Source organism: Varanus komodoensis, unplaced genomic scaffold, assembly GCF_004798865.1.
Source record: "Varanus komodoensis strain SLA01 unplaced genomic scaffold, ASM479886v1 scaffold2, whole genome shotgun sequence".
Taxonomy (NCBI): domain Eukaryota; kingdom Metazoa; phylum Chordata; class Lepidosauria; order Squamata; family Varanidae; genus Varanus; species Varanus komodoensis.
In genome coordinates this window covers 17,352,928-17,376,540 of record NW_025335568.1, presented here as the reverse complement: position 1 = coordinate 17,376,540, position 23,613 = coordinate 17,352,928, and the positions used below count along the sequence as shown (strand labels likewise).

The window sequence follows — 23,613 nt, the reverse complement described above, 5'->3', positions numbered from 1 at the left end:
GCATTTCAAATGCTCTTGCATATTGACGTGAGAGTTTAAAGTCAATGGAAAGAGCTCTCCTTAGTGAATTGCTATGATATTCCCCTGTAAGAAGCAGAATGATTGTCTTCTGTTTTCTCAAAACAAGGTTCTAGCAACAGAGAATGATGAGGCTGTCTGGAAACTAGTCCATTTTCAACAGCTTAGCTACTTGGTCTATGGAATACTTCTCCCTCAATGACATAAATTAACACACTATTAAAAATATCCAAAGTTTGTTATTAGATACCAGAGTAGGAGAATTGTTATTAAACTTCAGTGGTTTTGTGGTTCCATGGAATTGCATCTGTGCTGCAACTTCACTTTCCAGAGTAGCAATCCTGCACATAGTTGTGTTCTCAAAATTCTCAGAGCAACCGAAGGGACTATGGAGCACAGAAATGAATCTGGTTTGCAGCCATAACAGGTGGCAGTAATTGTGAAGGGAAACAGATGTCCACCCATTTGTATATTCATCACCCTTAGTGTCTGCCTATACTTTCCCCTGCTGAAGTTAGACTAGCCAATGGGTTAAAATGACGAGTTTTCTCAAAAACTGGAAGAGAAAACTCAGGAATAAACATCATTCCAGCTGAAGTATGAATGCATCATTGCTTTCAGTGAATCAGTTTGACTCCCAAAAGGAAGCTTTCCCTCAGGCGTTCCCAGCTGAATGTATGGTACGGTCCTAGCCTACATGTGAAGAGTGGTGGCTTGAAGAATCAACAGGACTGGCCGTTTTCTGTTGGACTTCCACCATATAGTTGGACACCATTCATTGCAAACAGTGAATTAATTCCAAAGAAAAACCTTCTCAGCTTCCCCAACAAGCATTCACAAAGTGCTTCTCTCCCCAGTTTCCACAGTTCTACTTCTGCTTTTTCTGGGATCTGCCCGTGTGCTCGAGCCCTGAAGGAATGTGAGTTTGGTGGGGACACTTAGTCATCACCAAAAAAGAATAGTTGCATTGAAACAGTATGAGCACAAAAGAGGGTGCAGACTTGCATAACATTTATATATGCTCATTTATATGTAGAGATGCAAATTTAGAAACTGTTATAAGTTAAACACAAATGGAGTACATTTGGCCATAGGGAGGACAAATTTGACTTGTGATCTATATGATCCTGGTAGGTAGAGCAAGAATGGACCACTGCGGGATATGTTTTGGGGATAGTTTTTCCCTTTGAATACTTCCCACCCTATGGGACATCCTGGGAGGAGAAGTTAAAAAAAAAAAGAACCACCAGTTGGCTGCCAAATTTTGGTAACTAATTGTTCAGTAAAGTCTGGGATTAATAAAAGGACAAATTTAGCTTCCAAATGAGCAACATTTGCCAATTTTAGCCCTCCATAGCCCTCCAAAGGCACTACTTGGCTATAAGCATTCCCCCTCCCCTAATTGTGGTCAGTAACAAGGAGTACATGTTGCTCATTCTTTGAATAACGGCTACCTCCAAATAAATGGCTGCTATCTGATCACCCTTCAAACAAAGGGCTGACTTCTCTAAAGTAGGACATTTAGGGTTGCTGTGAACTGCCTTAGAATTAATGGTCCGACTGTACTGACAAATGCTCAGATGCTTATTAGGGGTTCAATGAAGAAGCTCTACCAAAAGCACAGGCAGACATTGCAGGATTGCAACCTGCAGTGTAATTGTTGTGTGACTGTGTGTGAATATGTGCAGTGATTGGACCTGTATGAGGATAAAGAAGACCAATGCGTTCCTACTCTGATCCAGAGCTATTGCAGCTACTGTGAGATTTATAGATAGGCCAATAGTGCAGGGCAAGAGAAGATTAAGAAGTTTGTTTTCTTATTGTGTGTGAGTGTTTAAATCAGTCTTAGTCTGCATATATTCAAGGTCTGCAAAAGCAAAAAACATTTTTAAAAAAGTTTCAAGTATCATTTAGCTAAGTAGCAGAAAAGACTTCTGCTAAAAGACTACTGAACAAAATATAATAAAACAATATTTGCAGAAATAATTTGGGGTTTACCACAATCTGTCTTTTCTGAGCAGGCTAATATAGTCCTTTCAAACCTCCGGTGCTGTATTTTGGAAGCCTATCTGGCTTTCTGTCAGATTAATATTGATTTCTTTTTATGAACATTGATGCTTGTTGGGACTTGGATGCAAAATGTGGGCCAACTTTGCAAATCAGTATGTAGGTACTGTATAAAATGGCTGCTGGCCATAATGGCTGTACATCAGTTCCCACTTCCCGCTCAGTGCCAGTTCCAGGGAAACTGAAGCAGGAGGATATCAATGTATCCCCATCCTGCCTGCTTACTTCCTATTGGTTGACCACTGTGCAAACTGGAAAGTACACTAGACTGGTCTGACCTAACAAGGTTCTTGCATTCCTAATGCCATCTAAATTCTGGCTTAAGTTTAAATGATGTTTTTAATTCCTGAAATGGAAGAAGGTAATTATTATTCATCTGGTAACAAGCTTGCATTCATCCAAGCTTTTCACAAAAAACAGCTTTTATCTATAAATAAGTCAGCTTCTCCACACTGTGAAAAAAAAAAACCTAATACACTCTTACAAATCCTTTGTTATGTATATTTGAATTCTGTGATTAAAATACTGAGAAATCAATGTTGCCATGCCAGAAAGAGGAATACATCGAATATATCCAGATGTACCCATCAAGGTGAACCAACATGAGTCCAAGTAAATAAGAAATCTCATTGTTTCCAGTATTATAGCAGCTAATTTATAAACCTGGAAAAATTTAATCCATCTGCTTGAATGGGAAGTCGCAATGTTGCATATGGTGTTGATGATCTAGCATCATGATCTCAGAAAAGCATTCCCAAAGTATGCCAAACCTTATAAAATATTTTTATCATTACCTTGCATTTATATCCCACCCTTTTTTCCTCTTGAAAGGAACTCAAGCTTGTTTACATGGTTCTCCTCACTACCCTTCTTACCCTGATAAAAACCCAGTCTGGTAATCTAGGCTGAGAATAACTAGCCCAAAGTCAACCAGTAGCCACATTGGTCAAGCGGGGAGTAGAGCCCAGGTTCCCTGTCCAACACCCTAACCACCACACCACAGTGCCTCTCATTTATCTTCTAAGAACGTGCTAAGCATGTGTTTTTACAGTATTTATTCTCTGGTAAAGGATACTTTAAACGCTAGCATTCTGAATAAATCCAGTTACAATGGAAACAGTTTGGTGATGCATTCCTTCTATTTCTTTCTTGCAGATGATGATTTTTTTCATGAGCTCCCAGAAACCTTCCCTTCCGATCCGCCAGAGCCCCTTCCACACTTCCTCATTGAGCCTGAAGAAGCCTACATCGTAAAGAACAAGCCTGTGAACCTTTTCTGTAAAGCTAGCCCTGCTACCCAGATATATTTTAAATGCAACAGTGAATGGGTTCACCAGAAAGACCATGTGGTAGATGAAAGAGTTGATGAGACATCTGGTGAGTTGTTACTGTGTGGTGGTAATGAACTAATAGCTCTGTTGAATAGATTATTTAAAAATCATTTTATTGGGGCATCTCAGATTGCACTACTGCTAAATGAAAAACGAAAGATATTATTTCTGCTGGGATAATTCATCCAAACATTTTAATGTGACAGGGGCAATGGAAGAAGGCGTTTGTTTTTCCGCATAGGATTTGCAGTCAATACGTTCTTCAAATGCTTCAGTGCCTATCCATATAGTTACCGTGTTCTAGCTCAATCGCCTTATATTTTAATTGTTTTGAATGCAATGTTACATGATTTGGATACCAGCGGAGAGCAACCTCATTGTTCCTTTCCAAATAGAAATTGGTCCCACATTCATCAGTTGTTTCTTGCACTTCCCTTCCAGACATTACCATGCTAAATATGGCCAGTGGAACCAAATCTGTGTGGAAAAGTATATGCAGCATTCTGGTTTTAATAGCAGTGTTCATGAAAAATAAGCGTTAGTGTTATGAAAAGTAGACTAAAGAGCTGCAGATTGGAGTCTCCAGAGTTTCACTTGATCTTAAATTGCTAATGAAGACAATCAGCAGGCAAGTCCTTGAAATCTGTGAGACTCGGTTGATGTCATGATGTACAGGAAATATTGGCATTGAAGAAAAACTGAGGAGCAACAAAGATCAGATCCAGAATGCAGACCATTTCAGGACCTAATTTTTGTTGTCTGTGGGACTAAATTATGCGCAGATGTGCAGGCATCACACACAAAACAGATACAGCATCCTATTATGTAAAACACGGGTTTTTATCAGCCTGCATACATGGAGCACTGGGTTGTGATTGTGGAAGGAGCCCACCCTTCCATGGGCCCAATCTGTGTGCATTTTGATTCCAATCACACAATCCATGCATGTAATTGTTCTGTTATACAAATCATCAAATTAGTGAAGTCACTGCACAAGTACTGCTGACACATGTTTTGGTCAGGGCAGAGACCAGCACAAAGAAGAGCCATGCTGGATCAGGCCCAGGGTTCACTGAGTCCAGCATTCTGTTCACACAGTGGCCACCAGCACCTGCAGAAAACCACAGGTAGGACATGAGTACAATCTAGGACCCTTCTGCTCATATCACCAAGAATCTGGTGTATATCAACCTAACATCTCTCCTACTGGAGGTAGCATCTATGCATCATGATGAGCAGCCATTGATAGCTTAAAGCTCCACAAATGTATCAAGTTGTTAAGTCCTTTTAAAATCCATTCAAATCATAATCTATGCACACACAAAGTGCTATAAAGGTTTGGCTCAAGTGTACATTTCGTGATGGAAGACAGACATGATGCATGTGCACTGATGGTGAAAATTTATGCATATTATAATTAGTGCTATGCCGAAAATGTCTTCCTCATTGGTGTTGACAATCGTTACTCCGTTCAATAGAACAGGAATTGACTTTTGAAAAGAAATTCAATGGAGAAGAAATTTTGGATGAATTTCCATGGGTTCTTGTGACTGGCTGAGGAGACTCCATGTCTTCACCTGCATTAGGAAGAAGACATAGCTACCACCTGTTCTCAGCAATTTAACTTTTGGCATAAACTGGAAAAGGTGTGACCCTTAAAGCATAACTACTTGAGCCCGAGCCAGAATTTCTCAGAAGACTTTTTTTGTCAGAAGAGTTCTGAAGTTTTTCTTTTCTTAAACCACTAGAAATAAAAGGCCACGTTTCAGAATTTCCACAACCTTGTTATCCATTTTTGATCAGATTTGCCTCCTCTCCTCTCTCTTCACACAACCCATGAATGTCTGAGAACAATGCTAAGTATGGGGTATTGTGGACAATGCAAAATGAGGACCAAGGTGCCAACACAAGATGCTGCTGCTACATTAAAAAATTTGAAGAAAAAAAGGAAGGAGCTGCACTACAACCCTTGGTGAGCCCTAACTGTGAAAAAGTTGATTAAATTGTCCCTCCACCACTCACCCAGTTTCTTTCCACAAACAGAGTGGACAATTTCAAGAAGTCATTTGCACACAACTTCTTTTCATAACAACCACACAGAATTCTGGGCTCTTATTGACTTCATTGGTGTCATTTAATATTATGGTAAAATATAACAAGATGATTAGAAAATAACCCATGAGCCATAAACATATTTGGGTCAATGATGGGATTCTTCTTTTTTTGAAAGATTAGTATTCAGTACACTGAGTCACTTACAAGCTAGAAAAGTGTGGCTTAGTTCTGTCTAACTGACAAAATATCCCTACCTACCAAGCAAGGAGGTATGTTCCACATGGGGACTGCAATACCGCTTGGTCTAATTACTCAGGAAAAAATAAAGCCACCCGTACTACTGCTTTGGGAGTCTCTTCTGATTAGGTTTTATTTGTTTCAGCTCATTTGTTTGTACGGAATCCAAAAGCATGCACTTTTAACACTGCAGAAGTATGTACCATTTGTGAATAAGGAAGTGGTGAGGGGGCACTTTTACAGTTGAATTTGGATCACTTCTGAAGTTGAATTGGTGGAAGAATTTAATACTTCTGTTAGGCTGAGCAGGTTCATAAGAAGTAATTTGAATAGCTGCAATATAACATCATCTTAGTTATTCAAATGAGAGCAAGTAGTGGGGCGAGGATACAAGCTATCTTTTATTGGCTTTAGATGCCAGGTCAAAGTGACCTGTTTTTTTTGAGTGCTTGTTTTTATTTGTTGACTTAATTTCCACTAATCAGCCCAACAACCCTCTAAGCAGATCACAACAGATAAAACATATACTAACAATAAAAGCAACATTTAAAATACAATGAATAAAAGACAGTACACAGCTGAGGGCAATAATTAAAACTTTACAGATTAACCAACAAACAAGTTAAAATTATCACAATAAAATCAATTATTAAAATGCCTAGAGAATAAAACTGTTTTTACCTGTCAATGAAAAGATTGTAGCAAGGGTGCCAGTCGAACTGCTTTTGGGAGGCTGCTCCATAGGTGGGGCACAACTTTAGAAGGCTGTGGGGCAATTAATTTTCTCTTGCTTCTACTCTTGCATAAATCATAATTCTGTTAGACCACAATCCTATGGCTGCCAGGCAGAGGTTGCTTTCACCCAGAATACATAGAAACAGAGCAAGTCAGAAGGGGTCTCCCGGGCCATCTAGTCTGACCTCCGGCACCAGCCGGCTCCGCTCATGACATGCCCACCATGTGGATGTCCAGCCTATCCTTGAATACTAAACCATATCAGTTCATTTCCATGTCATGTGGTTTCTTACCTGGATAAAGCAGCCATATGATAGCATGGTTTCCACTGCCCTGCCTTAATCTTCCCAGTGGTAGCACATATCCCAGCTGCTGAAATTCAATCCCACAGTGCACCATTCCTGCCTGAGTTGCCTGCCTCTTCCTCATTGGTCTGCGTATAGAGGCTGAATAACTAGAGTGGCTCCTGCAATTGCCACTCTTTCCACTGGATTCTGTGGTAGCACATGGAAACCTCATTTCTAGTATCAGACCATTGAGTAAGCCATGGTGAAGCATGGAAACCATACAACAGACTGTCATTTTTCTCTGTGGTTCTATGGAAACCAATCATACCACTCAATAACTCCGCTACAGGATTCAGATAACACAATCAGCCATCTCCAGTGGAAACTACCGTCAGAGTCTGGGTGGCTACAGGATAATTAGGGGTCCTATCTCCAACCACAAAAGCTTTCTCCAGTGACAGAGCTGCGACTTTGAATTTGGACTCTTCTTCCTCTGCTTTGTATCTGGCGCAGAAAGAACTAAACTAGACGTGTCTTTGAGGTCCCACAGGGATCCCTGTGATGGGCTTCAGAACTTTCTTTCTTCTATTACATAACATTCAGCTCTGGGAAGCCACTTTTCCAGGACTGGGAGGGGAAGTGCCAGGGTAACATGGGTACTTCCTGGAGGTAACAGATTTCTCCCATAATCCACAGATACTTCTGACTGAGACAGAGAATGAAGTTTTCTTGTGAACAACCATTGTCATTAGAGAGGATAAATTGCAAAGTAATGAGCAGAGAATTAATTGTCTGTCTTCGGCAAAATAACGAACTTGATCGACACACCTAACTGAATACTATATGGATATTTGCATTCATCTATTGAACTGGACTCGAGTCCAAAAAAGCTTTCCCTGTGATTTATTTGTTTTTAAGCCCCTTTTTGTTTCTACATGGATAAACCTCCCAGTGAGAATTCTTGCATCAAAGCTGGAACTGATGCTGAGTTATGGAAATGAGTTGTACTGTTACATAGTACAGTGTACCCAGTTTGAAGTTGGACCCCATCATCTGTTCACCTCCTCCTTGCATTCTCATCTCAATGGAAATTCTTGACATTTCAGGTAAAAGTGCTACATAAGCAAGAAATAACATCTCATGCTCATTCCAAAAATTTTAAAGCACAGTTTTTAGTCCCAAGGACATAATCAGTACCTCCCCCATCTGCTTAAATGAGTTATATGGATTATTAAAGTATTCAGGCAAAAATATCACTAAATGTGAGCTCACAGTCTTTCCTTTAAATGTACTTTTTATTTTATTTTCCTTATTTCTGCACAGTAGCATTCAAATAGCAATATTAATGATTCCAGTTATTAATAAATGTAAAAATCCCTCTACTCTATCTAAATCCAAGTAGTTTCCCCCATGTAATATAACTCAACAGAATAGCATTGTGCATTGCAGTCTTTTTGGTTGTGGCACTTTAGAAAGCCAGGCGATAAATTAAGATTATGCAGCATTTAAGGGTGCTTGTGGATGCTGTTTATTTTTCTCAATGATGCTTAAATTCTTAATAAACAGGGCTTGTATGCAGCCATCTAGCCTTGGATTAGTTGTTCAATAGTGAAGGAAGATAAAGTCCACATTTCTTCTTCCTTTTGGTATAGCTGCCCCAACATTCCAGTAACAAGGAGCAAAGCTCCTCTTAAGATGTTTCTGAAATGCCATCTTAAAACCAGATTTTCTTCTAAGCCTTTAGATAGTAAGCAGTGACAACAACAACACAAGCAAGTAGGAAAATGCACACATGGAGTGGCAAAGTCTGTTCATGCGTTCCCTCCTAAAAGGCAGGTGTTAGTCAGAGATTACAGGGACGAAGGACCAGGAATGTGAAATAAAGGCATAATGTTGAACATACTTGGCACAGCAACTTATCTGGGATTGTAAAAGGTAAAGAGATAAGAAGTGAGGAAAGAAAGCCTTTAAGGGCTGCAAAGGATTACACGTTCATGAACTCGGAAGTGCTGGAAGGGCAAAGCGAAATGAAATTGGAGCAGGAGCTAGTGTATCTTTGTAAGTGTGTGGATGAAACAAACAGAGAGAATATTTTTTTTCCCATTGGTAAATACAGGAACCAAGCATATATTTTACTCTTGAACTAAAGATGCAAGAAAGAAGTAGTGAGTGGGGGTAGTTATCCCAATTCCCATTGAGAGTAACTAGAAAGATAGGTCCTTGGAGGCTCAATTATTTAAACAGACTCTTCTACCTACGAGCTGATTATGCATGGAAAGTTATTATTAATATAAGCTTTGTAAAACTTTTGTAAAAAAGACAGCTGAAGTCTTTCTGAATATATGAATGAAGACTAGATGGCTTTCCATGGGATTTATCAGGATCAGTGTGACATTATGGTGTTTTAAATTTTGTTTTATGTATTTATTACATGTTTATACTACTCAATAGCTCAAGTTCTCTGGACAGTTCACAAAAACATGATATCTGAAGTCAGTCAATGCATGAATCTTCCAGACAATTAACATCCAGTTGAAATATACTGCTAGTAAGAGGGGCAATTGAATTGGTTGGCAAGTTTTTAAATAGTCCTGTAAGATTTCACTGTTCAATAAAGTACCTAAAGTTCTTCAAGTTCCATACAGTTATTGAAAGATTGGTCCATCTGTGCCTATGGGGTCAGAATACAAATGCACAATATGCACTTCAAAAGTAAAAGCAACAGGAACAAAGAGGAATGTTAGTGTTGGAGCAGCATCTCTGAATGATGGACAGAGCCAAATATGCTTTGCAGGTTCATGGAGCTTTTCCTGCAAGGCTTCTGCTGGCCTTCTATCTCCTAATCAGTGTGGGGAGCTATTGTATGCCCCCTCTCAGTTCTGCACTCTCAAGCTACTGCTACCTGGAGCTGCATGTTCTCTCTGTTAGGGAGGAAGGAATTCCCTCCTTGCAACTGCTCCATCTCTGTTTGTTGGATGGGGTTAGACTGGTCCTCCCGTAGTCATGAGTATCTTTCTGAGAAGGCATGCATCCTTCTGTGGGTCCTTGGTTTCTTGGCCAGTCAAAAGCTGGAGTATTTTATTTATTTATTTATTTATTAAAACATTTTTATGCTTCCTTTTAGAGTATACTTCCTCAACCATATTCAAAAGTATCTCAGCCATGTTTTCCAATGGAACTGAGAGCTGGCAGCTCTCAATTTAGCAGCTGTTGCAGTTTTAATGATGGCTTACGGAGGCATAGTTTCTATTCATTTTCTCATGGGGAAAAATTGACAAATTATCCTTCCTGCCTGTTCATTTTCTACTGGCAGCTTGAATAGGCTTCACTTCAACCTTTTTCTTTTCTTTCTTTAATTTCAGTGGTATATATTTAGTTACAATCATGCTACGGATAGTCAAAAATAGAAGAAGAGGAAGGCCAAATATGAGATGAATCAACTCCATAAAGGAAGCTGCAGCATTGAGTTTACAGGGGCTGTCAAAAACAGGACATTTTGTAAGGCATTCATTCATAGGGTCACTACATGGTGAAGACAATTGTGGCCCATAAGCATAACAAATATTTTGTGCCAGCTTCTTCTCTTCTGTCTGACAGCTTCTCTGATTACATCATCATCTTGGATTTGCATAGTGGTGATACTTGTACCACTTCAGACTACTTTCTCTCTGACAGCAGTGTTAGCCCAAAATATTTTGCTGCTTGAAGCGAAGCCCACACAGTTCACCTCCCTGTAAAGGGCACTTTTAAAAAAATGCCACACCAGTCAATCATCGATTCCTTCCTAGTATCACCTAAAGCACGTTATTCACTATATCATGGCACTACTTGAAACAGAGTCTATTTTTAACTAATAAAACTTTGAGAATCCTGTTAAACAAAATTTCATCCAGGTATCCTGCACAGTAGAAATAAGCCTGAGCAACAAAGACCTTACTCTGCTTAAGAATGTCAGTACCTGGAACATCTTTCCAGCTGATGTTAAGAGCCCAACTGTACACACTGCACACACACTGCCTGCCTGTCCACTATGCAAAGGTGTTCTGCTTTTGCACATGTGACTTGTGGGTCTCATGTACTTTTCACAGAGGGGCCGCTAGTGTTCCTGGACATTTGAGGACTTGATCTCAGCCAACCTTGCTTCCTAGCCAGGACCAAGCTTGGGAAAGAAGTCTGGCAAGGGCGAGAGAGCTGATTCTGGCCTGACCTTCACAGCTCTAGTCACAAGTTGACCACCTCTGCTATAAAAGGATCATGACTTGCAACGGTACACTGGAGTAGTAGAACGATAATATGGTGCAATCAGCCTGGTAGTCATCTAATTCTATGGTTAGTTCAAATTCTGAAAATTGATTTTTCAAAGAGTATGCCTACATTGCCTGGATAAGCAGACAGATCATCAGTTTTCGCATTCTGCAATGTTGGATGGCTAAAGACACCAAACTTGTTGAAAGCTCCAAAAATAGCATTTCTTTAGAGTCATGGCCAGACCAAACCGAATGGCCAAACTAAACTGGCAGGTCTTAAGCACATATGCTGAATATACAAAATAGTCTGTGAGAAATAGAGTTGTGCTGAGTGTGATAAGAGATTCTACAGTTATGAGATGATCAGATAAGTGCATCAGTGGGTATATTCTATTTTTTAAATGAGCCAAGGTTAAACTCATCACTGTCAGGGCAGTAACAAATGTAAACTTCTTGGTCAAGAACCTTAAACACATCTGCTAGCTAAGCAGAGAAGAAACTTAATAGGAGAGGTGCTGCATGAGCAATAACGCCAACAGCTGGACAAAGATGTCCAAAAACACTTGCTGTATTCATGGTTCAGAATATATCCTCCATTTGTCTTGTCACTAGATAGCTATATTTCACAACAGTGCTATCATCCTCCAGTAACATCATAGCCATAAAATATGGAATGCAGCTTTTCCTGCTCGATATAAAATATGTCCATGCAATTTTTCCTTTATCATACTTGACATTTAGATTGCTGTCATTTTAAGTGTCTCCCTGGCTTCTCCTCTGATTTCTTCACATCATTCCTGCTGGCTTCTAGAGAATGGAGAGGCTTATAAGCTCCATCATTAAAAAGCATGTTACAGTTTCTGAATCAACTTAAAATAAGCACACACGCATGCATGTACCACTGAGCCCTCTGTGGATGAAAAATAAGCACCAGCTAGCAAGAACATTGCAGTTGTATTTAAAAGAGAAAACTTCCAGTTTTGCATTTTCACATAAAACACCTTAAATGGAACAGTTGCCTTACACTAAAGCTTTTAAAGCTTCTGACATTAGGTGTTTGTTACAATAACTCCAGGATGTCAGCTGTTTTGAATTCTGTTTGCTAAGAAAATATCTGCAGAGCTCCCAGTTTTGTATTTTGGAACCAGAAGTATGGCAGAAACTACCATTCCCCAGTCAGACATCATGATGGTGATGGTGATGGTGATACATCAGACAATCCCAGTGCATTACAATTCCTAGAACGCATTATCCAGCAGTCTTGGTGTAATACTGCTTGACGTGTGTGCACTTTATTGGCCAAAATTCTGACTGTGCAGCCATATAGAAGGCCACAGTTAGAATCCCCATGATTTGCCTTATTTAGTTATTTAAAATATTTATATGCAGTCCTATTCGCAAAAAAGCCTCAGGACGGCTTACAATGTAAAATATAACATAAATAATAAAATTCCCAACGCACACTGGCTGCAATTAAAAACATAGAAAAGACAATATTAAAACTTATTAAAATACCGCTGGAATAAAAAGGTCTTAACCTGGCACCAAAAAACAAATGACGGCGCTAGGCAGACCTCTTTGCCTGTATGCCAATAAGCTGCCCTCGATTTGTACAAGACTAGAAAACAGGAAATCTAGAATCAATGCTACTGGTCACAGAATTGTGCAGTGGATCACTTGGGATGGGTGAACATGCAATGTTTGAATGTGTTGACTTTATCCAAACCCCTTCTTCATGCTCTGTTCACCTTATCCATGAGCACACATCCCCCACTTACCCGCCCCAATCCAGGAAAAACTGCACATTTTCAGTTGGGGAAAACTGTATTTTCATAAGCATGCACCAAATTCATGCATTCCACCCAAAGTTTAAAGACTCAGATGCAGATGCATGGGAGGAAGAAGAATGGGAAAGAGGCTGTCAGGCTTGCTCTATTATTCTCTTCTTCCCTGCCCAGGATAAGGCAGATTTCATCTACTCTGGGCTGAGGATGCATGTTCCTAGCCAGGACAATAGCTACTCTAGCCTTCAGGGGCCTTGTCTCCTGTTCACACTCCTCAGACCAAGTGAAGTCAGGTCTTAAGTTATGCTGGCAGTAGGAAAGCCACTGTGCCTGTGTAGAAAAGTCCCAGCCATCTGAGACACAACTGCTGCTCTTGCCAGCATTGCCTCTCCTGAAGACTGGGTCAATGCTGCTGTGGGGAGGAACTGCAGGATATGCTCTTCTGATGCAGACTGGAGCTTCTTGGGTTCCTCAAGAAGCATGGGGATGAGCACTGAGGCAGTATTGCCTGCACTGTCAGTGCAGCATTCAGGAGGACCAATTCTCCCCACTGGGTTCTGCGTACAGATGCTGAAATGCCAACAGGTTCCCCATCCCTGATTCAGATGTCCATACCTCACTCTACAGCTGTATACAAGCTGCTGAAAAGCAAGCAACTGATTTCTAATTCAGCTGTTCGATGGCTGACAAAAAGATCAGTATTGGCCACTTAGTAAAGGATCCCCTTAATCAGAGAAAGTGTTAAATTTGAGAAAAACAACCAAGAAAGAATCTTATTTCGCTATAAAGAATCCACTCTTCATTGTTCTTGCTGTAAGTCACTAGCAAAGCTACTCTCCAGAACCTTGCCTTTGGACAGAAGAAAATCCAGGCTGGTTTTCCTTTTCTTTTTTTAAGGGACAGAATCAGTTTTGAGCTATCTGTACATGCAAAAGGTCACACAACTCAGATTTGGCCAGCTGCAGGCCTGCTCAGCCACCACAAGGCTCACTGTGGGTTTTACAGGCCTGGAAGAAACTGGGTCGTCACAATGATAAATGAAAAACAAGGCTGAATAACTCAATCAAGACTTCCACTGACCCACCATGACTGCAATCTGCAAGGAGGATTGAAAGTGCATTATTCCTATGGACTTCTATATAGATTTTCCTATAAGTAACCAACAGGGTTATTGATGCTTCCTAAGACAAAGCTGGGTTTTACGCTACCCCAATAAAGTTAGTAGGGATTTCATGAGGCATACAGGCACAGATATAACATTTTATGCCACATGTCCAGGTGAGATAAGAAATGTCAGCACTACTTTTTCACACCCTGTTGTGTTGACAACACATGCCTTTCCTTTGAATAGATCATAAGGTGTATGAATGACCTTTGGTCTCTGAGAGGCCTATCTGTGCTTTTAAAATGATGAAGCAGATGTTAAACACCTAAAGCTTGTCTGCAGAAAGTCACTTTACTTGACAGTACCCCCCAGAAGAGCTGAGGAAATAAACTTTTGAGATTGGCTGCTTTCCTTCCTTCCTTCCTTCCTTCCTTCCTTCCTTCCTTCCTTCCTTCCTTCCTTCCTTCCTTCCTTTTAAGTGACCAGCTTTCTACCCCTTATCCTGCTGTTCCTCAAATCATGAACCAGGCAAAACCAAAGACAAGCATTCAGCAAAGCTCCCTAGTGACCCCTTGTGTCACTTTGCTGATTGTACTTATTCCTGTAATGCCTCCATCGTTCACTGAACACACTATCAAGATCATGGGAATAAGGGCACTATTTCCAAACCTACCTAGTATGGATAAATAAGGATTGAAACAAGCCACCTTTGATTGTCAGCTTCCTATTTATTTTAATTCATTTGGCCTAGCAAGGTGGAACTGCATTGTGCAACATGGTTGTAACCAGGGTTGCTGCTGCTGCTGCTGCTGTTGTTGTTTTCCTCAAAGGGAGTTTCTCTTCTAGCAAGTCCTAAAAAGCCATTGTGCTTCCTTTCCTCACAGTGAAATCCACCAGCTCTAAACTGCCCCAAAGTGCTTCCATTTTGCACAAACACTTAGCTGGGAACAGGGGAAGTATCATCATGGTGCTTTGGGCTGGATCATTAGGAATGATCATGTAACTCAACTGAACCAGGAAGAGGAGAGTGCTCCAATTTTCTTTGTAAAGTTTACGCAGAACATTCGTCTCTGGCAGATTTATTTTTTCCAAGAGGCTTGTTTCTTTTCTTGGCTTGTCTCTGGGTCTGCCTTCTATTCTCTGGCATTTGCATATGCCTTTTATCCATAAAGGAAAGATGAAGCCACCCTGGGCTTTCTGTCAAGTGCAGGGATAACCAGCACCAACACTCTGTGCTGTATTTTTCTGTGTGGACCTTTCCTCCCCAGCCTCCTCTTCACCCGTGCCAGTCCTTCAAAGCATTGCTGAGGGATCCCCAGATGTGACACTGAATGACAGAAAGCAGTGAGCGGCACAGACAGCTTGTCACAAATGTATTTATGCTTATAAACCAGAGCATTTAGTTGTTTTAGGAATGATTTTAACCCCAGTGTAACTGGACAGCTCTGCTGTCTGACTCTGCCATCCTGTGCACAGCTGCTTGCTAGGGAAGAAGCCCTGATAAAAATGGTTGTTCTTCCGTCAAAGTAAATACAGATTTACTGCAAGTGTCTAGGACATTGACTTCACTCCTCATTTTTGGTAATTGAAATTAAACCAAACCCTTTCCTAAAGCTGGGTGACAAAGCAGTTCATGGAAAACGAGCTCTTGAACTATAATTAAAGTTATCAACAACCATCAATAAAATAGTTTTGCCCAGCCTTTCCCAACCCAGTGAGTTGGACAGAAACTTTAATAATTCCCAGCCAAGCATAGCTTCAAGCAGAAAAAAATTGTGCAGCGTTAATGGGCAGAAAATGACCATTTATTTGCAATGTATGCATACTTACCATTGAACTTAATGGGACCTACTTCTAACATAGGATTGCATCATCATCATCATCACCACCACCACCACCACTACCACTATCATGCAGGGAACAAGTGATGATTTGCTTCAAGCACCAAATTCATAACCATGGTTAATTAACCCCCTAATTAATGCAGAAAGACCTTAGCTTAGTGGTGAGCAACTGCCATGGCATGGCATGTGTAAGGTCCCGGGTTCAATCTGCAACCTGTCCAAGTAGGGTTGAAGAGATCCTGTGTAAGGCCCTGGAGAGCCACAGGCCCCGTTGATGGTATTGAATTGGATGGATCAATTGTCTGGCTCAGTTCCTCTGTTCACACCATGGCTATGCCTGTGCAAGATTTAGGCAACCCATCCCAAAACCTTGTCCCTTTAGAAACAATATGGTATACTTGAGCTTTGAAAAGGGCCTCAGGAGGCCTGCGCCACATACTTATGGAATGCTCAAAAGGTTTTGCATGTATTCTTTGTCATCTTGCAGGCAACTTGCACAGTAGGTCAGCATTCTTAAACTCATTGCTGCTGGAAGGATGAGGCAAACCGATAATGGCTTGCCTAAAGCCACTTACACTGCAGTCCTTTAAGCTCAGTGGGACTTAAAGGTAAAGGTTAAGGTAAAGGTTTCCCCTTGACATTAAGTCCAGTCATGCCTGACTCTAGGGGGTGGTGCTTATCTCCGTTTCCTAGCCGAGGGGGCCAGCGTTTGTCTGCAGAAAGTCTCCGTGGTCATATGGCCGGCATGACTAAACACCGAAGTGCACAGAACACTGTTACCTGCCCACCGAAGTGGTACCTTTTTATCTACTTGCATTTGCATGCTTTCGAACTGCAAGGTTGGCAGGAGCTGGGATGGAGCAACGGGAACTCACCCCATTGTGCAGATTCAAACCAGCAACCTTTCGATCAACCAGCCCAGCAGCACAGCGGTTTAAACCACTGTGCCACATGCAGTCCCTATCAGTGGGACTTGTTCCAAAGTAAATGTATATAGAATTACAGCCTTAATGAATTCATGACATGGCGGAGGCTCAATCTGAACCAGGGTGTTCCTAGTTTGGGCTGTTAGCTCAGGGAGCCACATCAGTGAACATATAAAGAAAGGCTTAGTGACTTCACTGTGCATGTACATGAGGGCACCTTGAGTGTAACTGCACATGACCCCAATTTAGATGGGGATTGTGGCAATTTGGGAGGGGAATGTATTCCTCCAGTTTTGGTCCTGAAATTCCACAACACTCTTGGCAGAGGGGTTAAAAAGCAAAAACAAAACAAAAAACCCATCCCCATTATAATCTTTAAAAAAAAATCTCACAGGCAATTAGGGTCCAAAATGGGCAGAGGGAAGCCTAGGTGCCCCTTCTGAATTGGAATGCTCCTGTGCAAAACTGCATGCATTTACACCCAAGTAACCAAACCAGTCATGCATAGCTCTGCTGTGAGCATTCACAGATTGTTTCACTTGGCCCTGATACTGCATATCCACCCATTTCTAAGCTACATTATTTATTTCCAAGGAGCATCTTCAGGATCCCATTTGATACTGCAATGTGTATGGGACAGATGCCTAAACAGATTCATCAGCTTTCTGTTTAGATGCAGACAGTGTTTGTTTTTTCTCTGAGCAACATCTCTCTTTCTTCTTACATCTGGAGCCTATTTGTGTCCAACCTATTTATTAATTTTTGAGTAACAAACACTGCAGAGGATGTGCTTTGAAGTACTTGAGCAGAAATTTTTGATGGCTGCATGAGGTCCTTTTCCTGGAAGCCAGTAAACATGTTTCCCCCATCCCCAGACTAGGATTAACTCTTCAGGATATATACATGTTTTGGATGTTAAGAAGAGTCAGCCTATTCCCGCCATCCCCTTATGTTTAGTCGCCTTATAGCTTCAGAAAAAAAGTGTGCTGACTATTCTAACCGCTTGATCTTGGTATTCCAGTTTCAGCTTGCAAGGCTGCCCCTGAGTTGGTGGGAGGCATTTGTGCATGCAAGCTGTTTGGATACTGTACAAGAAATGCCACTGTCCATTATATAAGGCTGCTGTGGGATGAGTGTGGAGGACCGAGCAAGTGGGATGAGGGAGCGGGAGGGACGCACGGGCCAGTACGTGGATGAGAGCCAGGGCCAAGTGATACAGGTGCTCACCTAAAATACGGACCCAGTGAAAACACATACAGGGGCAAAATTAAATATTCCTCTAATTACATGCATGCTCCTCTGTGTGTGATTGGTTTATTTACTTCCGAGTACATGCAGCCCCCTGTTCAGACCAGGACCATGGCACTTTGCAGGTAAGCTCTGTCCCCCATCTGTTTTGGTCCCCAAAGTCCAATACACATACACAAGAGGGTGGGATAAAACAAACAAAAACGCCTTTATTTGAATGGTCCAAAGAAAAAGAGAATACCCCATATAAAGCAGGGAGGAAAAACACCCTCCCACAGTTTTCCTGTGCTCCTAAGTCTTGAGTGCAGTCAACTGGTTCCTGAGAAGTGATCCCCAGAGCTCCTTGAATAGGGAATGTGTGAGCACTGGAACAAGAATTTCCAGCACATTTGACACCCAAATTAAGGACTTAAAGACTATACTACCCTGACACTTGAGATGGTGGTGTTCAAGGTATAGAGAGAGAAGCAATAAAAGTACCATCAGAGCAAAATAAACCATCTGAGAAATGCACTTTCTTTGCAACATGGTAGATATTTCAGTATTCTGAGCTTGAGAAATATTAACTCAGGTGACATCCTTTTTATGTTCAAGTCACTTCTGCATGTATATGTTGCCTTACTCTCCATTTCTATCTCTGGCTTTCACCACTAGGAAGCATACTCACTAATAAAAACTCTTACGCTCATTTTTTTTTAAGCAGCTACGCAGGTTGTGCGATGATCTTCGCCAGTTGGATAGTGCTTCGTCACAAGAACCATTGTGGTGGAAAGCGCAGGTTTTTCAGATAAATCCCAGAGACAGTTTTGACCTACTGTGCCTATTTAAAAGGTGGTGGACTGCTTAGATGGTTGCTGCTATTATATTGTACTTCTGGAAATAGAGCAGAGCAGAATTGGCACAGGATGGCTTCTTGCATGAAGCTGCGGAAAAGTGTGTGCAGTGCAATTCCCACAGTTTCCCAGAAGTCATCATCTGAACAAGGTCACAGAAGAATGAGGAACAGTTCTTTCATCACTTTTGCCACTATCTTGAAAAAAAGAAGGCACAGCTGAAAAAGGGAAATTAATTTTAAAAAAGCAAAGTTAATCATGCAGTGGTCTCCAAAAGTCATGCAAGTTTTATATTTCACATTAAAACGCTGAATTACGAAATGATTTGGTGTGGTGGGGGAAGCATGGAAAGCAGTAGCATAATTTAAGGTGGGAAATTAGGAAAGAGGTGCAGGGAGCCAAAATAGGACTGTGAGCCCTGGGAAGAGATAACACAGAGGTAAAAATCAAGCCAAAACAAGTGTACAGTGGTACCTTGGCTCACGAACTTAATCTGTTCCAGGACTCTGGTCATGACCCAAATTGGTCATGAGCCAAGTTAAATTTCCCCATAAGGTTCAATGTAAATAAGGTTAATCCGTTCTGTAATCATTTTTTAAATCAGAACAATGTGAAGCAAAGTGACAACAACAAAGATCATGGCCATCTCCCCCCCCCCCCCACCCGAGCACAAGCACAGCCATCTCCCCGCTCCCCCGGCACAACCGAGATCGCACCTGTCATCCCTACACACGCCCGTCATCCTGGCACGCTGGGGAGTGTGGGGGAGAGACGGGCGCGATCGTGGGCCCACTGGGGGAGGAAGAGATGGGTGCAAATGGCTCGCTGGGGGATGGAGAGATGGGTGCGAATGAGGCATGCTGGGGGAGGGAGAGACAGGCACAAACAGGGCGTGCTGGGGGAGGGAGAGATGGGCACGATCTTGGTCGTCTCCCCCCCCCCCAAGCACGATCGCAGCCATCTCCTCACTCGGGGGGGTGGGGAGATGGCTGCAATCTTGCTGGTTGTGGGGGAGGGGGAGCGGCCGAGATTGCACCCGTCTTTCCTGCAGGAGCACGCCCATGATCACGCACGTCTTCCCTGGAGAAATGCAACTGCGATCGTAGCCATCTCCCCAAAAAAATATTTTGGGGGATTCAGTGTATGTAGTATGTATGCATGCATGCATGTAAAGTTGGTATACAGGACCTACAGGCTCTTCTGCTTGTGGCAGATCATCTGCCCCTTCTCTTTGAGGGTCTCCCCCTCCACCACAGTTCCCCCCTTTCTTCTGACTCTTTGTAGCATGTTTAGAGGGATAAAGGAGCTGTTGCAGGAAGGAGGACAGGGCAGAATCTCCATCCATCACTGGATACAATCCAGCTAATGGAATAGGATCCAACCACCAATGTATACTCAGTGGGCCTGTTCACACACAACAACAAGCCAGCATGGGACACACACTCCACCAATCTGCATATTACACTGTGGCAGGGGTGTACCATGGTTTGTTGCATCCGGTCAACGTGATGAGTGCAGATGGTTGATGTGCATAACAAACTACCCACAACCTTAAAACAGACCATGGGTTTGTTTGTTAAACATACCAACAACTCGCCATGACCAAGTTCACATGACACAAGCTGTAGCATTCCCCTTCCTGTATGGACTTGTATTTGCAAACTGGTAGCTGGTATGCAGCACAGAAGTGCTACAGAAAAAATAGTCCGTGGTAGTTTATCATGACTGAGCAGGTCAGTGAGTCGCAAGTTAACATGAATACTACCCACCAGGCCTCCACATGCATGCACTTTCTCTACCAATATCAGATGTGTTCATGTAAACGTTCCACTAGTAATGCATAGAGGTCCACATCATACAAAAAGCCATTTATGTATTTATGTATGTATGTATTTTGTTTCATTTTTACAAGTTAAAATTTGCTTTCTTTCCCCAGGATTCCAGGGAAATCCAACATCAAAAACAAACAAATCTGGTATTAAACCTGCACAATTACATACTGAAAAGCAAATTAATATGCAATAAATTTTCAACCAATGCAATTGCTTTGATGAGCAGACCTTAACTTCAGCAGTAGCATTACATCTTGTGCTTTCAAGCCTTTGTCCTGAAGCACTCTTCATATTTCCTGAATGTATGAAAGGGAAAGCGGGACAATTGTGCCCCCATATGCCTACGGGCCCAATCCACCTCTTCGATGGATTTGATCTAAAAGGTCTGCAAAACCGTCCTTGAACAGGCAGGCTCCCTAATCATAATGGCAGCTCTTATGTAAGGGCAGTTTTGTATAAGTATAGCTTTATAAATCTAGCAATGTTGAGGACACATAGCAGGTGAACTGAGAAGCTATTAACAGACACAGCTCTTTCTGCTCAACACATCTTTTAAAAAATCCCAGTGGTGTATATTCGAACTCTGAGAGTATCCCAGTGGTGCATATATGAACTCTGAGAGTCCTTTAATGATGCCTATGGTATGTCATGATAAAGATGGTCTATATAAGGTACAGTCCTCTGAGAATGCCTGCAACCCTCTGAACTCAGAGGATTATGGGGCATCCTGTGCAGAGCTGGAGGGGTGTGGAAGTACAAGTCACCTCAACACATTTTGCAATTTACCAGCCTGCCCCTGGGATGTGGCTTCTGGAATCCATCCTTCTTGTTTAAAAGAACACTCTAATGTCTCCTTTTAGCATGCTATATTTTAAAAATTCATAGAGCTGTACATATAGAGTGCGACATGAGTCATCAAGTTAGTCTTTAGCAACAAATGTGGTGTAACCTAGGGAAGCTGCATTACACTGAGGCAGAGGACTGATCCATCTAAATCAGTATTGTCTACACTGATTGGCAGCAGCTTTCCGGGGTTGCAGAAAAGACTTGTTCCCAGTTGTACCTGCTGCAAACGCTCAGGTACTCCCCTTTGAGCCCTTGGCATGCACTCAGTTCCGGTCTTTTGCTAAGGCAAGAAAGTTCTCTGTTGTATTTCTACTTATGAAAAGTAGAAGTTCTTGAGATCCACGAATGAGTTCCTCTGGCCCAGGATTTTGTGGTGTTGTGCTGGTCACCATGGAAAACAGCAAAAGCAGGTCTGTAATGGAGGGCACATTTTGTTACCAATGTTTTATTACTGATTTTCTACAGTGCTTGTGCAGCACTTAGTGAACATTCTGGGTCCCTGAAACCTCCTGCAATTATTCACCTACAATTAGGTTTGTTATGACATAACTTTAAATGGAAAGCACATGCTTCTGAGCGCTGGTGTTTGAATTTATGCAAATATATTAATGTATGCAAATTTGCAATTTCCCAGATTTTTCTCAGAGGTTACTGGCAGTTACTCAGTTGTGGATTTTGTGTGTAACTGGATGAGGGATGGTGATTCTCATCTGCCAGAAACTAGCTGAAACAATTAACTCATTTTTATATATATATTTGCTTTCATCCTAGTGATCTCCTGGTATGCAAGGACTGCTCAGTTTCATGGCCCATTCCTAACAGGCCCATTTCATTGTTTATGATATAGTCATTTAGCATGTACCCCTAGGGAGATGGTCAAACATATCAATGTTTCCAAGCAATAGGCATATGCTTGGAAATTTGGGAGGTGGAAAGGGCAGTACAAAACCACCTCTCATTTGACTCCCCAGATGAAAACTGTGGTTGTATCATAAAACTTAAGTCAAGCTGGCATCCTAAAGATGAGGTGTATTTAGGCATCTGATCCCTTCATCTAGATTCAGTCCTGATTTCAGCTGGTTAGCTAGTTTCCTAAAGAGGAAACTGAATATATAAACTGGGACTAATTGTCCAGTGCATGTAGGGGAAGAAGATGAAAGCTATTTTGTGTAGGGCCTGGATGGACGTACTCTTAAAACAGCCATCTTCTACCTTGACATCTTCCACGAACCTTCTTATGCTTGTGGTTCTCTAAATCCAAACCAATATAGTGAACACCAAAGTTAAGTTTGGTCAGAAAGGATACTTATTCCAAAACAGAGAAGCAAAAAGAGCAGCTAGATCCAAACCATTGGGCACATCTCCAAGAACCCAGAGTCTGGGAGGCCCCCAAATGACCCCTTGAACTGGCAGTGGTAGCTCCTTCTCCCTGCTCCCTCTTTTGGCCTGGTCAACCTGTGGTAGCAAAAAGTGGTGGCCAACTGGACAAGTGCAGCAACTGTAATCAATTGGGTGTCACCTTGGAGGGACACAGCCCATGTGAGCACAGGAGGGCCATAAAGCCTGCTCTTCATTGCTCCAAGCTTAATTTTAAACAGAACACATTTAAATGAAGTACCAGATTAGGAGGAGGAGCTAGAGTTGCTGCTGTCTCCACTACTACCACCAGGGTTATTTCCTTTTTTTAATGAAGGAAAGGAAAGTTGTGCATGGTGGCAACACAGTGGCGGTGTGTGTTAATGCTGCCTCCCCCAGCACCAAGGTCGCAATTTGACCAGGGTTGCTCAGAGCCAGCTCCATCCTTGGAAGAATGCATCACTGCCTTGCTTCTAATCTTTTAACTGTAGTTGAGTCTACGTGTGAAGTAGTTCCAAGTCTTTCAAAAAAGTACCTTCCACTACTATGGCATTAATGCACTTTCGCTTCTTCCTGCATCAAGTAATAGTAAATGTTCAGAAACTGCACAGGCATTCTGCTCCAACAGCTATCATTTCCAATGTGACATGCACCGGATGATCTCAAAGAAAAATTGCAGGCATTCCGTATGGTCTTCAAGATTGCACCATATGCCCATAATAAATTCTTTGCCACCACAAATGGCTTAACAAATCTGATTTCCTTCAGCACACCTAGGAAGTGTTGTCCTATTAGGGACTTCAAGTGTATTAGCAGAGGCTGATAAGGTTTGGTTTACCTGACTTGGTGCAAGACTGAAAAA

General features: G+C 41.8%; 1 protein-coding gene across 2 annotated transcripts in view; it reads left to right on the top strand.

The window, feature by feature from the left end:
• The window catches only part of UNC5C (unc-5 netrin receptor C), a 357,053-nt gene that overhangs the window by 208,218 nt on the left and 125,222 nt on the right, over positions 1–23,613 (top strand). For both annotated transcript variants that reach the window (XM_044428611.1, XM_044428610.1), the window contains exon 2: positions 3,241–3,462. In XM_044428611.1, the coding sequence (XP_044284546.1) occupies positions 3,241–3,462 (222 nt within the window). The remainder of the gene's footprint in view (positions 1–3,240; positions 3,463–23,613) is intronic.